The 14201-nt window shown below is 38.2% G+C and overlaps 1 protein-coding gene across 11 annotated transcripts in view; it reads left to right on the top strand.

Moving 5' to 3' along the window:
• Positions 1-14201, top strand: part of DMD (dystrophin) — a 2122534-nt gene that overhangs the window by 828030 nt on the left and 1280303 nt on the right. For all 11 annotated transcript variants that reach the window (XM_075132091.1, XM_048863664.2, XM_048863629.2 and 8 more), the window contains one exon: positions 8467-8586. In XM_075132091.1, coding sequence (XP_074988192.1) covers positions 8467-8586 — 120 coding nt within the window. The remainder of the gene's footprint in view (positions 1-8466; positions 8587-14201) is intronic.

Genomic DNA, 14201 nt, shown 5'->3' with positions numbered 1-14201 from the left:
ATTCACATAGAATTTATTTGGTATTATATTCTGCACCAGTGCCTCCTGATTCCTGCAGTATAACAAAGCTGCATACTACAGCAAAGATAAAAATTCATGGCTGTATATAATGTGTGGGGAAAACAGTTGAAACCTAGTTTTATTGCACTAGATATGAACACGAACAGCACAGCTGGTACTTCATTTCAGGATAAGGTATAAGTAATCTCTGGTTTTGAAAGTTTCATGTCCTTAGCATGGATGTATACGTTCCCAATTACTGCATAATATTAATATTGTGGCATTTGCTGGGAGGAACTGGAGATTTCGGAAGACAGAAATGAGAAGATGGCATCAGATTAATTGGGTAGTTGCAGCCAGAATGATGGGTTGGTTTGTTGGCTGGAATGCAGCAACCTCTCTCTTTCTCTTGTGTTTCTGTCATATTTATTCTTTCTCTTCATCTCCCTTTGATTAGCTCCTGGCCCCTTGTTTCCTTCCACACCTAGAATATCTATTTTGTTCATTTTATTTTCTGCCTCTTGACTCAAACTCTGTATCTTTAGTTCCTTTTAATCTGCCTTTTTTGTATGTTGTGTCAAATACTGCTCAAGTTTTTGAGACAGATATGCCAATTCCTCTTTGTGGGCCCAGGTTGAGTGAGTGAACTCCAATCCTGAGAAGATAAACCATTCAATAAAACAGATCTAGGATTGATTGTTATTTGCTGTCAGGAAAAGACCGAGGAATTCTTACCAGCAAGCTCCCGTTCTTAACTTAGTGTTGTTTGAGACTTTCACCTGAACAGTACAGAAAGAACAGTTTCTATCTGCACTGTGCCAAAGACAAATTCTAGGGGGTTTTAGGGCCACAGAAAGGAACATGTTTACAAATCTCACATTAGGTTTGCCAAACTACTTTAACGTAATTGTCCAAGAAACAGCAAAAAACGCTATTTGTCATTTGACCTGTATTTTAGGTATTTTGTCTACTGCTGCAAGTAGTCTAGGCTATGCATTTTTAAAACTGAAAGAAATCTGCGTACCTGAGAGGAAACTGAAGATTGTTAATTTGCCTAGAAAGGCCACATATTTAAAATTTTGCGATTAAACAAAAATGCACTTTTAACATTTATGTATAGATTTCACTTTGTACAGTTAAACTGGCTAAAATGTTCAGAAGTTTAGAGTTTTACTGGAGAATTGTGCAAAATTTTCATTATAAAAATAAAACTTTGGAAAGTTGTTCCTTTTTGAGTTTGCAGTATGTCCCTAAAAATGAAAAGGTATGTGGGAAACTTTCTCTGCAGTTGGATTTTAATCAAGGTTGACCTTGGAATTTTTCCCCTTATCTGGATACCTTCATCAGTATCCCAGTGCATGTTTTGTGATGTTGACCTAGGTTATTTAGAAATGGTCACAGAATTTGACACATTGTAGTGGTTCTGATTATTTTGTGTGCAGTTCTGGCCTTTAAAAACCAATCCATTGATTTCAGTAGAGCCAGGTTTTCACCCCTGATTGGAAAAGTGTTAGCAGGAGACATTTTGACTTTTTTTACTAAGGAAGACGCTGCAATTACGTAGATCTCTGTAAGCTAGTACAACACTCTGCCTGTGCCTCTTTTGATCAAATTGATAATTGTATATTTTGGAAATCAATTTTTTTAGAAGTAGTTATGATAATAGACTTGGGAACAGATCTGTCATTAATGGCCTTCACGGTGGTGGTTTGGTTTTTGTTTTTTTTGTTTGTTTGGTTTTTTTGAGAATCTGTAAGCCTACCACTGATTTTGATTTATTTAGTTTAATAAGGGAGGGAGGGGAAAATACAGGCAACACACAGTGAGAGAGCAGAGTCTTATATTCTTTAAGGCTATTTCCCTTGCTTACAGTGTCCCCCTGAGCTATGTATCTTAGATGCTGGTTACATTTTTCTCTTTATAACATTTGCTGTATTCTGTCATGTTGAAAGATGACTATCCTCTGATGATCTTTTGTCTTTGTTACATGACTGACACCTGCCTCATTCTTAAATAAGTCTAATATAAATTTGAGCTGTTGCCTTGTTTAATCCGCCTTGCCTCTAGGCATAGGAAACTAGCATATTGGATTTCATTCTGTATGTCTGAGGCTTACACTGCAAAAATTGGGGTACTCTCCTGTCAAATCTCTCTTAATGATGTAGTCAGGGAACTGACTGGATTTTTAACCTTCTGAAGTTATAATTAAACCATTTTAACCCAAACACCCACTGACTGAAGGATCTGGGTCTAATTTTCAGACCTGAGCCCTTCTCTGGTTTTCATGTCATTGAACTGAAATTGTACACAGATGCTCACGCTGCTTCCACAAAAATCATGTTTGAGTGGGTGGGTATGAATAGCTCCATTTTTCTTTTTTGATTCCCATTACTTTGATACATGGCACAATTATATATATCATCTGTCAGAGAAAACCACTGTATTCTCTGAAACATCTGTTGTATGCTGCTGTGGAAAAGGGCAGTTTGTCCACTGCAGGCAGAGTTTATTATTTAAGACTATATTGATTTATTATTATTTTATCCTGTTTTTCCTTGACTTAATTGCCAGAGAATCAGTCAGCTAAGCACATTTCTAGTGACAAGAGTGGGGAGGTAGTTTGTGAAGCAGGACAGGAGATCTGTCTAAATCTGCTTTTGGTGCTACTAGATTATTATTTTTGTTATCCCATCATTTGTTCATTTGTGCTCTTGTCACTGTCCGTGAGTGGTGTCCAGTTCTATTTCACCAGTGATTTTATAAAATGCAGTTATTGTTAAGAATGGGAAGGACTCCTATTTTTGTTCTTGCATTATAGTTTGTTCCTCTGAATTGCCATGAGAGTGAGAGAGACAAGGTAGGTAAGGTAACATCTTTTATTGGACCAACTTCTGTTGGTGGAAGGTTCACATTTTTTAACCAAACAGTTCTTCAGGTCTGGGGAAAGAAATCAGTACTGAGCTAAATACAAATTGGGATTGATAGTTAAGCATAGGGAGTAACAGATGTCACTTGAGATGGAGAGGCCTGTGGCACCTTATAGACTATCAGACATATTGAAGCATAAGCTTTCGTGGGTGAATACCCACTTCGTCAGATGCATCATGCATCTGACGAAGTGGGTATTCACCCACGAAAGCTTATGCTCCAGTATGTCTGTTGGTCTTGCATCTGACGAAGTGGGTATTCACCCACAAAAGCTTATGCTCCAGTATGTCTGTTGGTCTTGCATCTGATGAAGTGGGTATTCACCCACGAAAGCTTATGCTCCAATACGTCTGTTAGTCTATAAGGTGCCACAGGACTCTTTGCCGCTTTTACAGATCCAGACTAACACAGCTACCCCCTGATACTTGAGATGGAGTGGGTAATAAAGATTAGATTGTTATGCAGAAGGGGTATGGAGTCAAAAGTGTCCACCCTTTGGTGATGTGGTGTTTTTGTCTTCTATAATTTTTCAGCGTGTGTTCATTCGAGAACATAGTGATTATGTGGTTTCACCCAGTGCACAGGCCAGAATGAGTAATAATATAGTACATATGATATGCAGAGCTGCTACAGGTAATGACATTTATATAGTAAAGGTTCCCTAACGCTTTGCATTATGTGACCTGTTTTCAGTTGCTTAAACCTCTTCTAGACTTTACCTATTCCAAATGAAATTTTCCAAGCTTGCTCTTTCCCAGGTTGTTTTGGTGGTGGTTGCTTTTTAATATTTAACCTTTCCTTAGGGGAAAAATTGGTAGTTTTGCCAGTGTTAATTCCACCCAATAATTTCACTGAAAAGCTCTGGCAACTATGCTGTTTCAAACATGGCAGTGGGATAGCCCTGGGATCAAAGAGGTGTTTTATGCTGTCCCCATGAAAATACACCAACATTTATCCAAGTTATAAGTCTCTGAAAATTGCTATTTTTACATGCTCAGAAGAGCTTGATTCTAAAATCTCTGAACATCCAATCTGCACTGAGAATGCATCACAGAAATCACTGCCTACTGGTTGCACTGAGTGTGTTTCAGTTGCAGGGAGTTCCTTAATACACACTGCTAGCTCCAGTGAGCCTCATGGTAAGCAGAAAGGAACTAGAGCTCTAGATCTGGAGGACAAGGAAAAGGAGACTACAACTACTACTATTTTGGCCTAGGGTGAGGTGTATCAGGAAGAGACCGATGCATCCGATGAAGTGAGCTGTAGCTCACGAAAGCTCACGCTCAAATAAATTGGTTAGTCTCTAAGGTGCCACAAATACTCCTTTTCTTTTTGTGAATACAGACTAACACGGCTGTTACTCTGAAACAGGAAGAGACCGTGAGTTCTGGTCTCAACAATTCCAGTGACTGATGTTAATAATTTTGTGCCATTCGAAGCTCTTATTATTGAACAACATTCCTCTCTTGCAACTTCTAGTCTGCGGCTAGCTAGTGAAATTCACACATACTACTGCCTTTCCTTGCAGTTTGTGAAGAAAGAGGGAAAGGGGTTTGCTTATGCCTTCTCCACGCCTTCTGAGGCTCCCCTCTACCGGGGAATCCCAAGCAGAGGACTTTGCCTCTTGCAAAGAATTTGCAAAGGGAATGGAACAAAACCAAAAATCTGCCCCAATATATTGATTGTGGCCATTCAAAATAAATAGGAAATGAGATCTAGATGAAATTACTATAAGGTAGTTGCATACATGATTGGAAGACCATACTCAAAATGTGCTTATCAATGGATCGCTGTCAAACTGCGAGTGCTCGTCTAATTGGTATTCTGTGGGGGTCTGTCCTGGGTCTGGTATTATTCAATATTTTCCTTAATGACTCAGATAATGAAGTGGAGTGTGTGCTTATACTATCTGTGGATGACACCAAGCTGGAAGAGGTTGGAAGTACTTTGGAGGACAGCATTAGAATTCAAAATGACCTTGACAAATAGGAAATTGTGCTGAAATCAACCAGATTTAATTCAAGTGCAAAGTACTACACTGAGAGGAAAAATCAAAGCACAACTACAAAATGGAGAATAACTAGAAAGGCTGTAGAACTGCTGAAAAGGATCTGGAGTTATAGAAGATCACAAACTGAATATGAGTCAACAATGCAATACAGCTGCAAAAAAAAAAGGCTAATTTCATTCTGGGGTGCATTAATAGGAGTGTCATATGTAAGACATAGGAGGTAACTGTGTCCAGGTCTGGGTGTCACGCTTTAAGGAAGATGTGGACAAATTGGAGAGAGTTCTTAGGAAAATAACTAAAATAATAATGATAAAAGGTTTAGAAAACCTGACCTATGAGGAGAGGTTAAAAAACAAATCAAAAAACAAAACTGGGCATGTTTAGTCTTGAGAAAAAGGTGACCGGGAAGAGAGGACCTGATAAATCTTGCAATATGTTAAGGTCTGTTATAAAGAAGACAGTGATCAATTGTTCTCCCTGTCCACTGCATGTAGGGCAAGATATTATGGGCTTAATATGCAGCCAGGGAGATTTAGGTTACATATTAGAACAAAAATTACTAATTATAAGTGTGGTTAAGCTCTGGAATAGGCTTCCAAGGGAGGTTGTGGAATCCCCATCATTAGATGATTTTAAGAACAGAGTGGTCAAATGCGTTTCAGGGATTTGGCCCTGCCTCTGCGCAAGGGGCTGGACTAGATGCTGCTTGGAGATGGCTTCCTGCACTGCATTTATATGAGTCTCTCCATTATCAAAATGTTAAATGACAGTACATGGGTGTTACTTTGTAAGTATAACAACTGAGAGAAAACAGATGTAGACTATGAAATGTGTTATATGAAACATGCACATGGCTGGTGGCTTCTGAATGTTAAGGTTTCCTGACTTTTCCCAATACAAAACCATTTTCAGTTGCTTATAACTTTGCCAAACTTTAACCATTTGGGCTGAAGGTTTCCATGCTAGATCCGTTTCCCGCTGATTTTTTTTTTCTTTGAAAATTTCAACCATAACAGTTCAGTCATTCTTGAGAATGAGGGTAGGGGAAAATGTGTGTCCCCCCCCCCCCGCCATGTTAAATATAATCTGTTAACTTGTGTTTTAGATGCTCTAGTGTCCCCATGCTTTAGAGCAGGGACTTAACTTTTGATGGGTGGGTCATCTTTGTGACAGGGATGTGCTGTTACCATCTCCATAAAGAAGTGCCTAAATTTAACTAAGTTATAAAAATTTGAAATATTGTAGTTTGCTTAAGTTCAGTAGAGATTTGTTAGATTTTAGCAGCATAAATCCCCAAAGGTCCTGTCTTCACTGATCATGCTCCAGCCTGGAGCTGAGCAGGATTTTCTTTGCAATTTGTACCTCTGAGCTGGTGTTAATTGTACTGGATCTGGGTCTGGGCATCAGAACTGATAACAGGGAGCCTTCACTCTGAGAGGTTTCAGAGTAGCAGCCGTGTTAGTCTGTATCCGCAAAAAGAAAAGGAGTACCTGTAGCACCTTAGAGACTAATAAATTTATTTGAGCATAAGCTTTTGTGAGCTACAGCTCACTTCATTGGATGCATGCAGTGGAAAATACAGTAGGAACATATAAATATATATATTACACACACAGAGAACATTAAAAAAGAGGTGTTGCCATACACACTATAATGAGAGTTATCAATTAAGGTGGGCTATTATCAGCAGGAGAAAAATAACTTTTGTAGTGATAATCAGGATGGCCCATTTCCATCAGTTGACAAGAAGTTGAGAGTAACAGTAGGGTCAGAAATAAGCAAGGGGAAATAGTTTTACTTTGTGTAATGACCATCCACTCCCAGTCTTTATTCAAGCCTAATTTAATGGTGTCCAGTTTGCAAATTAATTCCAATTCAGCAGTTTTTCGTTGGAGTCTGTTTTTGAAGGTTTTTTGTTGTAATATTGTGACTTTTAGGTCTGTAATCGAGTGACCAGGGAGATTGAAGTGTTCTCTGACTGGTTCATGAATTTTATAATTCTTGACATCTGATTTGTGTCCATTTATTCTTTTACATAGTCTTTAATTACATTATCACATACTGGCTTTTTCCACCGGACCCTTGCTTTGTGCAGTGCACAGGACAGAGCTGCTCTGGGGATGAAACAAGGTTGTGTAGTAAAGGATATTGTTGTCTGTAGGACCTCTGTTTCACTTGTTGCAGAAGTTGGAAGGAGTGTAATGAATGAGGCAGGGAGTTACAGGAAGAGAAAGGATAGTCTCATGTCTAAGGCAGTTTTATGCTGCCCTGTGGAATTCAATTCTACAGAATTCCTTTGTGATATTGGGCAAGTCACTGAAACCAAACTCTTTACAGGTGATTTCCATTTGTTTGCTCATTTCTGAGTTCCTGACTTGAGACCCTAGGGTCTGGTTTCCAGAAGTGCTAAGAATTCGCAGTTACAACTGAAGTCAGTAGGAACAATACTTGCAACATATAAAGTGTTATGCAATGTTAAGTACTATGGTCCTTGGAGTCTGAGACTGGGCAACTAAAATTAAGAGTTTATTTTGGCCTTAATCTCTCTATGAATGTAAAATGGGGTTGCTACCACTCATTTGAAAATAAATTCATTAATGTTTGTAATGCATTTAGACTACAATGTTGAGTGCCAAAGAAAAGGCCATGAGGCAGTTAATACTGAGTAAATAAAAGAAAAAAACAACAACATCCATTAAGGTAAAATGTAAACTATCTTGAGAGCAAAGTTTGAATAGTGTACAGTAAATAAAGCAGGAGCTACACATTGAACAATGAGGAGAGAAAACGTATTGAATAGATCACAGAATATCAGGGTTGGAAGGGACCTCAGGAGGTCATCTAGTCCAACCCCCTGCTCAAAGCAAGACCAATCCCCAATTTTTGCCCCAGTTCCCTAAATGGCCCCCTCAAGGATTGAACTCACAACCCTGAGTTTAGCAGGCCAATGCTCAAACCACAAGTAGGCACCAATCATCCTGTGTACTGATTGAAGCAGGGTCCTGTGGCAAAAATAGTATGTGATCATGTAATTAAAGACTGCATCATAATGCACCCACACAGAAGGGGGCAAAGTTAAGGTTCCACAGGCAACCTTAATACTAGTATTTCCTAAGTTTGGGGTATTTGACATTGCTACTTTAATTATGTTCTTTCACATATTTTTTGTGTGTAATACTATAACATATGCAAACACTGTTTAATAAAGTAATCTAATACCCATTTCAAATGAGCAAGATATTGATATTTATAAAATGTCAACTATACAAGCTCAACAATTTTTTTTCAATCCAAAGTTTCATTCTGAATGTTGATGAGAGGACTAAACGCTTAGAGAGGAAAGGCAGATTGTACTAGATAGTTTTCAAGAAAGGGACAACTATCCTTGCATATTGTAGCACCTTACTGCTCACGTATTCCCATTTTTTAGTCCATGAGGTTCTACTCTGACACTGCACTCTGTTTGAGGACTGGAATCTTCCTGTCTAAAAAGTGATGATAGATTTTTTTCCCCCTTTTCTTTTTAGGCGCTTCAAGAAGACTTGGAACAGGAACAAGTCAGGGTGAATTCCCTTACTCATATGGTAGTTGTGGTGGATGAAAGTGGTGGAGATAAAGCTACTGCTGCACTAGAAGAACAGCTTCAGGTAAATGTTGAATTACTCTGTATATTAAAAAAAAAAAAAAAAAAAAAAAGCATTCATCTTCAGCATCCCTCAAGAAATATTTGTGATTGTTTAAAAAAAAAAATTGTCAGTCCTGTTTTTATGTGCATGGCTAAATGTAAATATTTGGGGGAAAAGTGCCTTAAATATTTAAAAATGTGAAGGTTTTTTGTATGAAATCAGAAAAAGGGATTACATGCCATCTGTAAACTAAGGATAAAAAACAATTGTCCAGCGTCCCTGCACAAAACCCTTTGTATACAAAACCCTTCTTTTAGGTTTTCTGGTACAACATTCACTCTGACAATATGTCTGAAGTATTTTATCAAAATGAGCTTTAAATGATTTGGTAAGCTCTGAGTTACTCCAGACACAAAAAGAAAAGGAGGACTTGTGGCACCTTAGAGACTAACCAATTTATTTGAGCATAAGCTTTTGTGATCTACAGCTCACTTCATTGGATGCATTCAGTGGAAAATACAGTGGGGAGATTTATATACATAGAGAACATGAAACAATGGGTGTTGTTATATACACTGTAAGGAGAGTGATCACTTAAGGTGAGCTATTACCAGCGGGGGGTGGGGGGGGGACCGGGACCTTTTGTAGTGATAATCAAGGTGGGCCATTTCCAGCAGTTGACAAGAATGTCTGAGGAACAGTGGGGGGTGGGGAATAAACATGGGGAAATAGTTTTACTTTGTGTAATGACCCATCCACTCCCAGTCTTTATTCAAGCCTAAATTAATTGTATCCAGTTTGCAAATTAATTCCAATTTAGCAGTCTCCAGACACAGTTGTACAAGCATGCCTGTCCAGCGTGCAATCTCAACCACCTTATCTTATTTTCTCACTTTTTTTCTGTGTGCATTTGTTTTGTATCCTGGTGAAATGTCATCTCTCCAGCCAGCTGCTTCAGGCTACTTATCTGTGACATAATTTAGTCTCATGCTCAATCTCCAAATAAGGGAGGAAGAGGTAAACAAGTTGGCTGCAACTGCTCTGGGCTCAGACATAAACAGGCATTTCATGTTCATCTGGTTCAACAACAAAACTGAGTTGTTTGCAATCATCTCTGTTCCTGATGCTGCATTGTCCTGTGTCACTGGGGTACTGAAATTACAAGAAGAGCAATTCCTAAAGAAATGCAGTATCTGTTGTGGCTGATAAACTGAGGAAAATTGTCATAACATGGAACAACATACCACAGCAGATAATCTTACTTCCCCTTCATACTTAACATCTTTTTTTTTTTAAAGGGAAAGTCCAAGAACTAGAGATCTTTTCTAAATTTTCCATGCTGTATACAGGAACAATAAGTGATAAATTATACCTTTTCCACTGAAATAATGTCCCACTCATAGTGTAAAAAAAGGAGGGCTGGGGGATGGTAGGGAAAGTCAGAATAAATGTTATGTCATCTAGTCTACTGGAAGAAAGTATGACCACTGCTTATTATACCAAATAGATGTTTCACGACTAGCTTGTTTCCCCCCATCCCTCGTTCACTTTTATCAGTTGCCACTCATCTATTTTAGACAGTCTAAAAGAGATTACAATCTTTTATGTTTGCACAGTGCCTAGCACAGTGGTGCTCTGACTGGGGACACTAGGTGCTACTGCAATGCAAATAATAATAATAATCAGTGGGCAGTCAATGAAATGGAAAAGTGGCAAATTCAAAACTGATAAAAGAAAATGTTTTTTCACACAATACACAATTGGTCTTCTCTGATCCAGCGTGGTATTTTCTACATTTAGGAGCATACCTTTAGGCACTCGGGTTTAAAAAATGTGCCCATTGTTATTACTGGAATTCTTAAATAGGCAAGCACAAAGTCAGAAAAGCAGATATTGTTCTTAATTACATATGCACAGATATATTGCCTTTTAGCACTATAAATGTGGCTTTTAAACTGTAACCCTCATTGGAATGTATGTGAAGGGACTGCACAATACCAGAAGTCCCCAGAAGAACAGCTGACTCAGCAAAAATTACAAGAAAATTCATTTCCAAGTTTTGTTGGAAAAACAAAAATTTTCAATGAAAATTATTTTTTCCCATAAACTGTGTGTTGGCATAGAAATTTTTCAATGGAAAAAAAAAAACATTGTTGAGAAAACCTCAAACAGCTCTAGTTACAAGGGTCTTGCACATCTGGGTAGGACCAGTCACACTGTGATCCTTAGGTCTCAAGGATCAGATTGGGGGAAGTCAGTGTTTTCATCGTCTTCTGTTGTTTAGTCCTCTTGTGAATATGATGTACAACTTCCAAGCTGATTGTGTTCTCTAGGAGATTCAAAAGTGCAGAAGAAACTAATGTGAGGGGAAGGGGAAAACTATTAACAGCCACACTGATACAATAGCATGAAACAATTATAGGTATGTTTATGAAATCTTTGGGTGTAAAATAGGTTAACTTATGTTTCCCCACCTCCTCCCTTGTTATGGAAAAGAATTAGACTTTTGGAGGCATACTGAATTGCCCATCTATTGGTGGAATATAAGTTCCATGCTAAAGTATGGAGGAGATATAATTTCATCATTGGGAATTAAAAGCTCTAATGTGGCCATTTTAGCCCTGAATTATTTGCAGCATCTTCAGTGCCACTTCACTGCCAGATTTTCACAGACATAAGGACGCTGATTATTGCAACCAAGTTTGTAATGCCTTACATTTGAAAGATAAATCTGAAAATCTTCCTCAGTGTCATCTGTCACTTTAGCTGAGATTTAGTCTTCTTTTCTCACATGTCTTTTTGGTTCCCATCATCCTCTGAAATGAAATTAGTATTGGGTAGACTGCTTTTTCTGTGAATCATCTGGAGGGTAATTCCTCCTTTCATTTCATGGAAATGAAATGTGGGTTTAAGTTAAAAAAAATGTACTAAATCTAATTAGTTACATTCCTGTTCCCTGAACAAGAGACTTTTTACTTAGGCTGTGCCATGAAAAGGATCCCTTAGGGAAAGTCCACAGCACAATTTAAACTTCCCCTGCCCCATTAAAGACTTTCTTCTGCTGCTGCTGTTTTGCTGTTCAGAGAGCATGTGGGTGGAGAGTTGAAAAAAGATAATAGTGCAATCCATAGGCAATAATTTAGAGTTAATTTAGTCCTTATAGGGAACATGCAACCTATGCTATTTTTAGGATACAAAATAGTGATATGCATACCGCAAAAAATTCAGAGGTGTGGCTGAAAACAAATAAGCACCCAAACTGAATGCAGTCTTTGAAATGTTTTTGAAGTCCACTTCTTTTCTCTCTGTGGGTCCACCCCACACCGTCAACACTTCTGTCCTCGCCCATCTTCAGAACCAAGGCCAAGTAATCAGCTCTCCCCCTCCTTGTTGTGCTAGTGGTGGCAACAGCAGTTGTGTTTATTGGCACTCTGAAGCTTTCTGGATGGTATAGCTCCAGCTTGCAAAATATGCATTGAAATCTCCAAGCTGAAAGAGATTCCTTGTTCTAGGGTGTTAGTGGCATGCTGTACTGCGGAGTCTGACAAACTAGCAGTACTGTGTACGGTGCAGCTGTACTTAGGAACAGATCATTCTGTTTCTCCTGAGAAATACTAGTGCACTTTTTATTTATATTTGGTTCATATGGGTGCTTCACTTGTAGCTCCAATAGCAAAGTGAGACATAAAGGTAGTCTACATACAAACACCATATTCAAAATACTCTCGTTAAAATTCAGATTTCTAGAAGCGTAAGTGTTTTGGCATGTCTTACACCTTCAGAATATGACCCATTCTCTGTGAAGTTCTCATATGTTACTGAGGCCATTTCTAATGAAAATGGAATCATTTTACAACAGCAGCTGTTTGGGGAATAAAGGGTAAACATCTTGCGTGTTCATGTTTTCACAGCTGAATTACTGCTTTTGTGAATTTTCAGAGGTGAGAAAATGGTGAAATAAGATTTTGGGGGAATTTCATGACTTCCTCCCCTCAGTTTCACATAGCTCCTATCAAAGTTTACCTGCTATCATCTCTCTCAAACTTGGTTTTGTAAAAGACACGATAATGTTATCAAATGCTTATATACAAATGTGTTGTAAAGACACACAAATAATATTACATACAAAAAACTACATTAAAAAAACATTAATGTAGCAAAGTCAAACATTAAAGATAGGAAATACCAGAATTAAGGTTGTCTGTGTAGCTTTTTTCCACAGGACCCTTGAATTTTTCTAGTATCTCACTGGAAGACAAATCTCTTGTTAAACGAAAATTATTAACTAAAGCCACTAGCGTCAGCAAAATTGAGTACACTCTGTGCTGGGGAAAATGTGGATTCGCTATTTTTATGATGAAATTAACAGTTCATAAATTAAAAATCTACTTTTGCCATCCAGTATCCAGTGAATCCCACTTTTTAATGTATATATGTGTGGAGTGTAACAGCCACCGTACATGCTGTTTGCAGCTACCCATTCAAATTTGGCCTTACCTACAACCCTGCAAAAAACCCTATAAAACCTCTTTGACTTGTCTAACTAATGCTTCTAAGAAGGTACTGACATCAACTCCTCCCCTGGAAATCCAGAATGCACCATATGCACCGCTAAATCAATCCCAGCACCTTTCACAACATAGTATTCACTTTATTACCTAAGAGTGGCAATTTTTATCCTTATCAACGGGTCACAACTCTGTCTTTTATAAGATTGCAGGGATAGCTTTTTACAATCAACTTATACTTCTCTTGGCACACACACAAATCTATATGCCTGAACATACTGCTTGAAAATATGCTCTTAAACTTATCTGAACAGGATGTCTAGTACAGCTTACTCTTTTCCTGAAATTTAGAGAGCAGACAGGTAACTGTCCCTCATTAAATACCATTTCAGAGTTACTTCAACTATCCATGTATGATAGACCTTGTCTTGCATTTCTTGTCCCTTCTGTTTTTAAATACAAGGTACCAGTGTTCTTTTGGGGTCAATATTTGTCTGTGACCATCTCTGTCAAAATGAAATAATCTGTCTTCTGCTATTTGCATTTCATTATCTGGCTTCCCAGTGGGGGCTCTTAAACTGTTTTGGATACCTAGTCCATTATACCAGAAGAGGATAGAAAAGAAAGAAATTAGACTACAGCAGCATCTTATTAACCTTCAACCAAAGCAGATCCTAAATTGCCTTCTGATCCAATATCTAACCAGCCAGGCAATCTTTTCCCAACATCCTTTATGATGTCACCAGAGAGGCTTGAATACTGCCTGACAGAGTGAGTCACTCTTAGGTAAACTTGAGGTAAAGCTACTAGAGCAGGTATTCTGAAACTTTGTCATATCCTGGCCCACATTTTCATAGAGAAATTATGAGCATCCCCCTTCCCTTCCGTTTCAAGAACTACAGCATATGTTTAAATGGAAAATGAATATTAAGAAAGTATTTAAATCTTTCTTTTAATGTGACATAACAATAAAAACAAGGAGAGTTAGTACCATGTGCACAGCCAGTTCTCCATGGACTGCTGACGGACTGGTAACAAGCTTGTTTGATTCTCTAGTACTGCCTGTATTAGAGACAATGAGTACTAGAGTATAGTGGTACTAGAGAATCAAACAAGCTTGTTACCTGG

This window comes from Caretta caretta, chromosome 1, assembly GCF_965140235.1.
Source record: "Caretta caretta isolate rCarCar2 chromosome 1, rCarCar1.hap1, whole genome shotgun sequence".
In the NCBI taxonomy this organism is placed as follows: domain Eukaryota; kingdom Metazoa; phylum Chordata; order Testudines; family Cheloniidae; genus Caretta; species Caretta caretta.
Note: the sequence above shows the minus strand (reverse complement) of the source record. Positions and strands in the feature narration are given on the sequence as shown.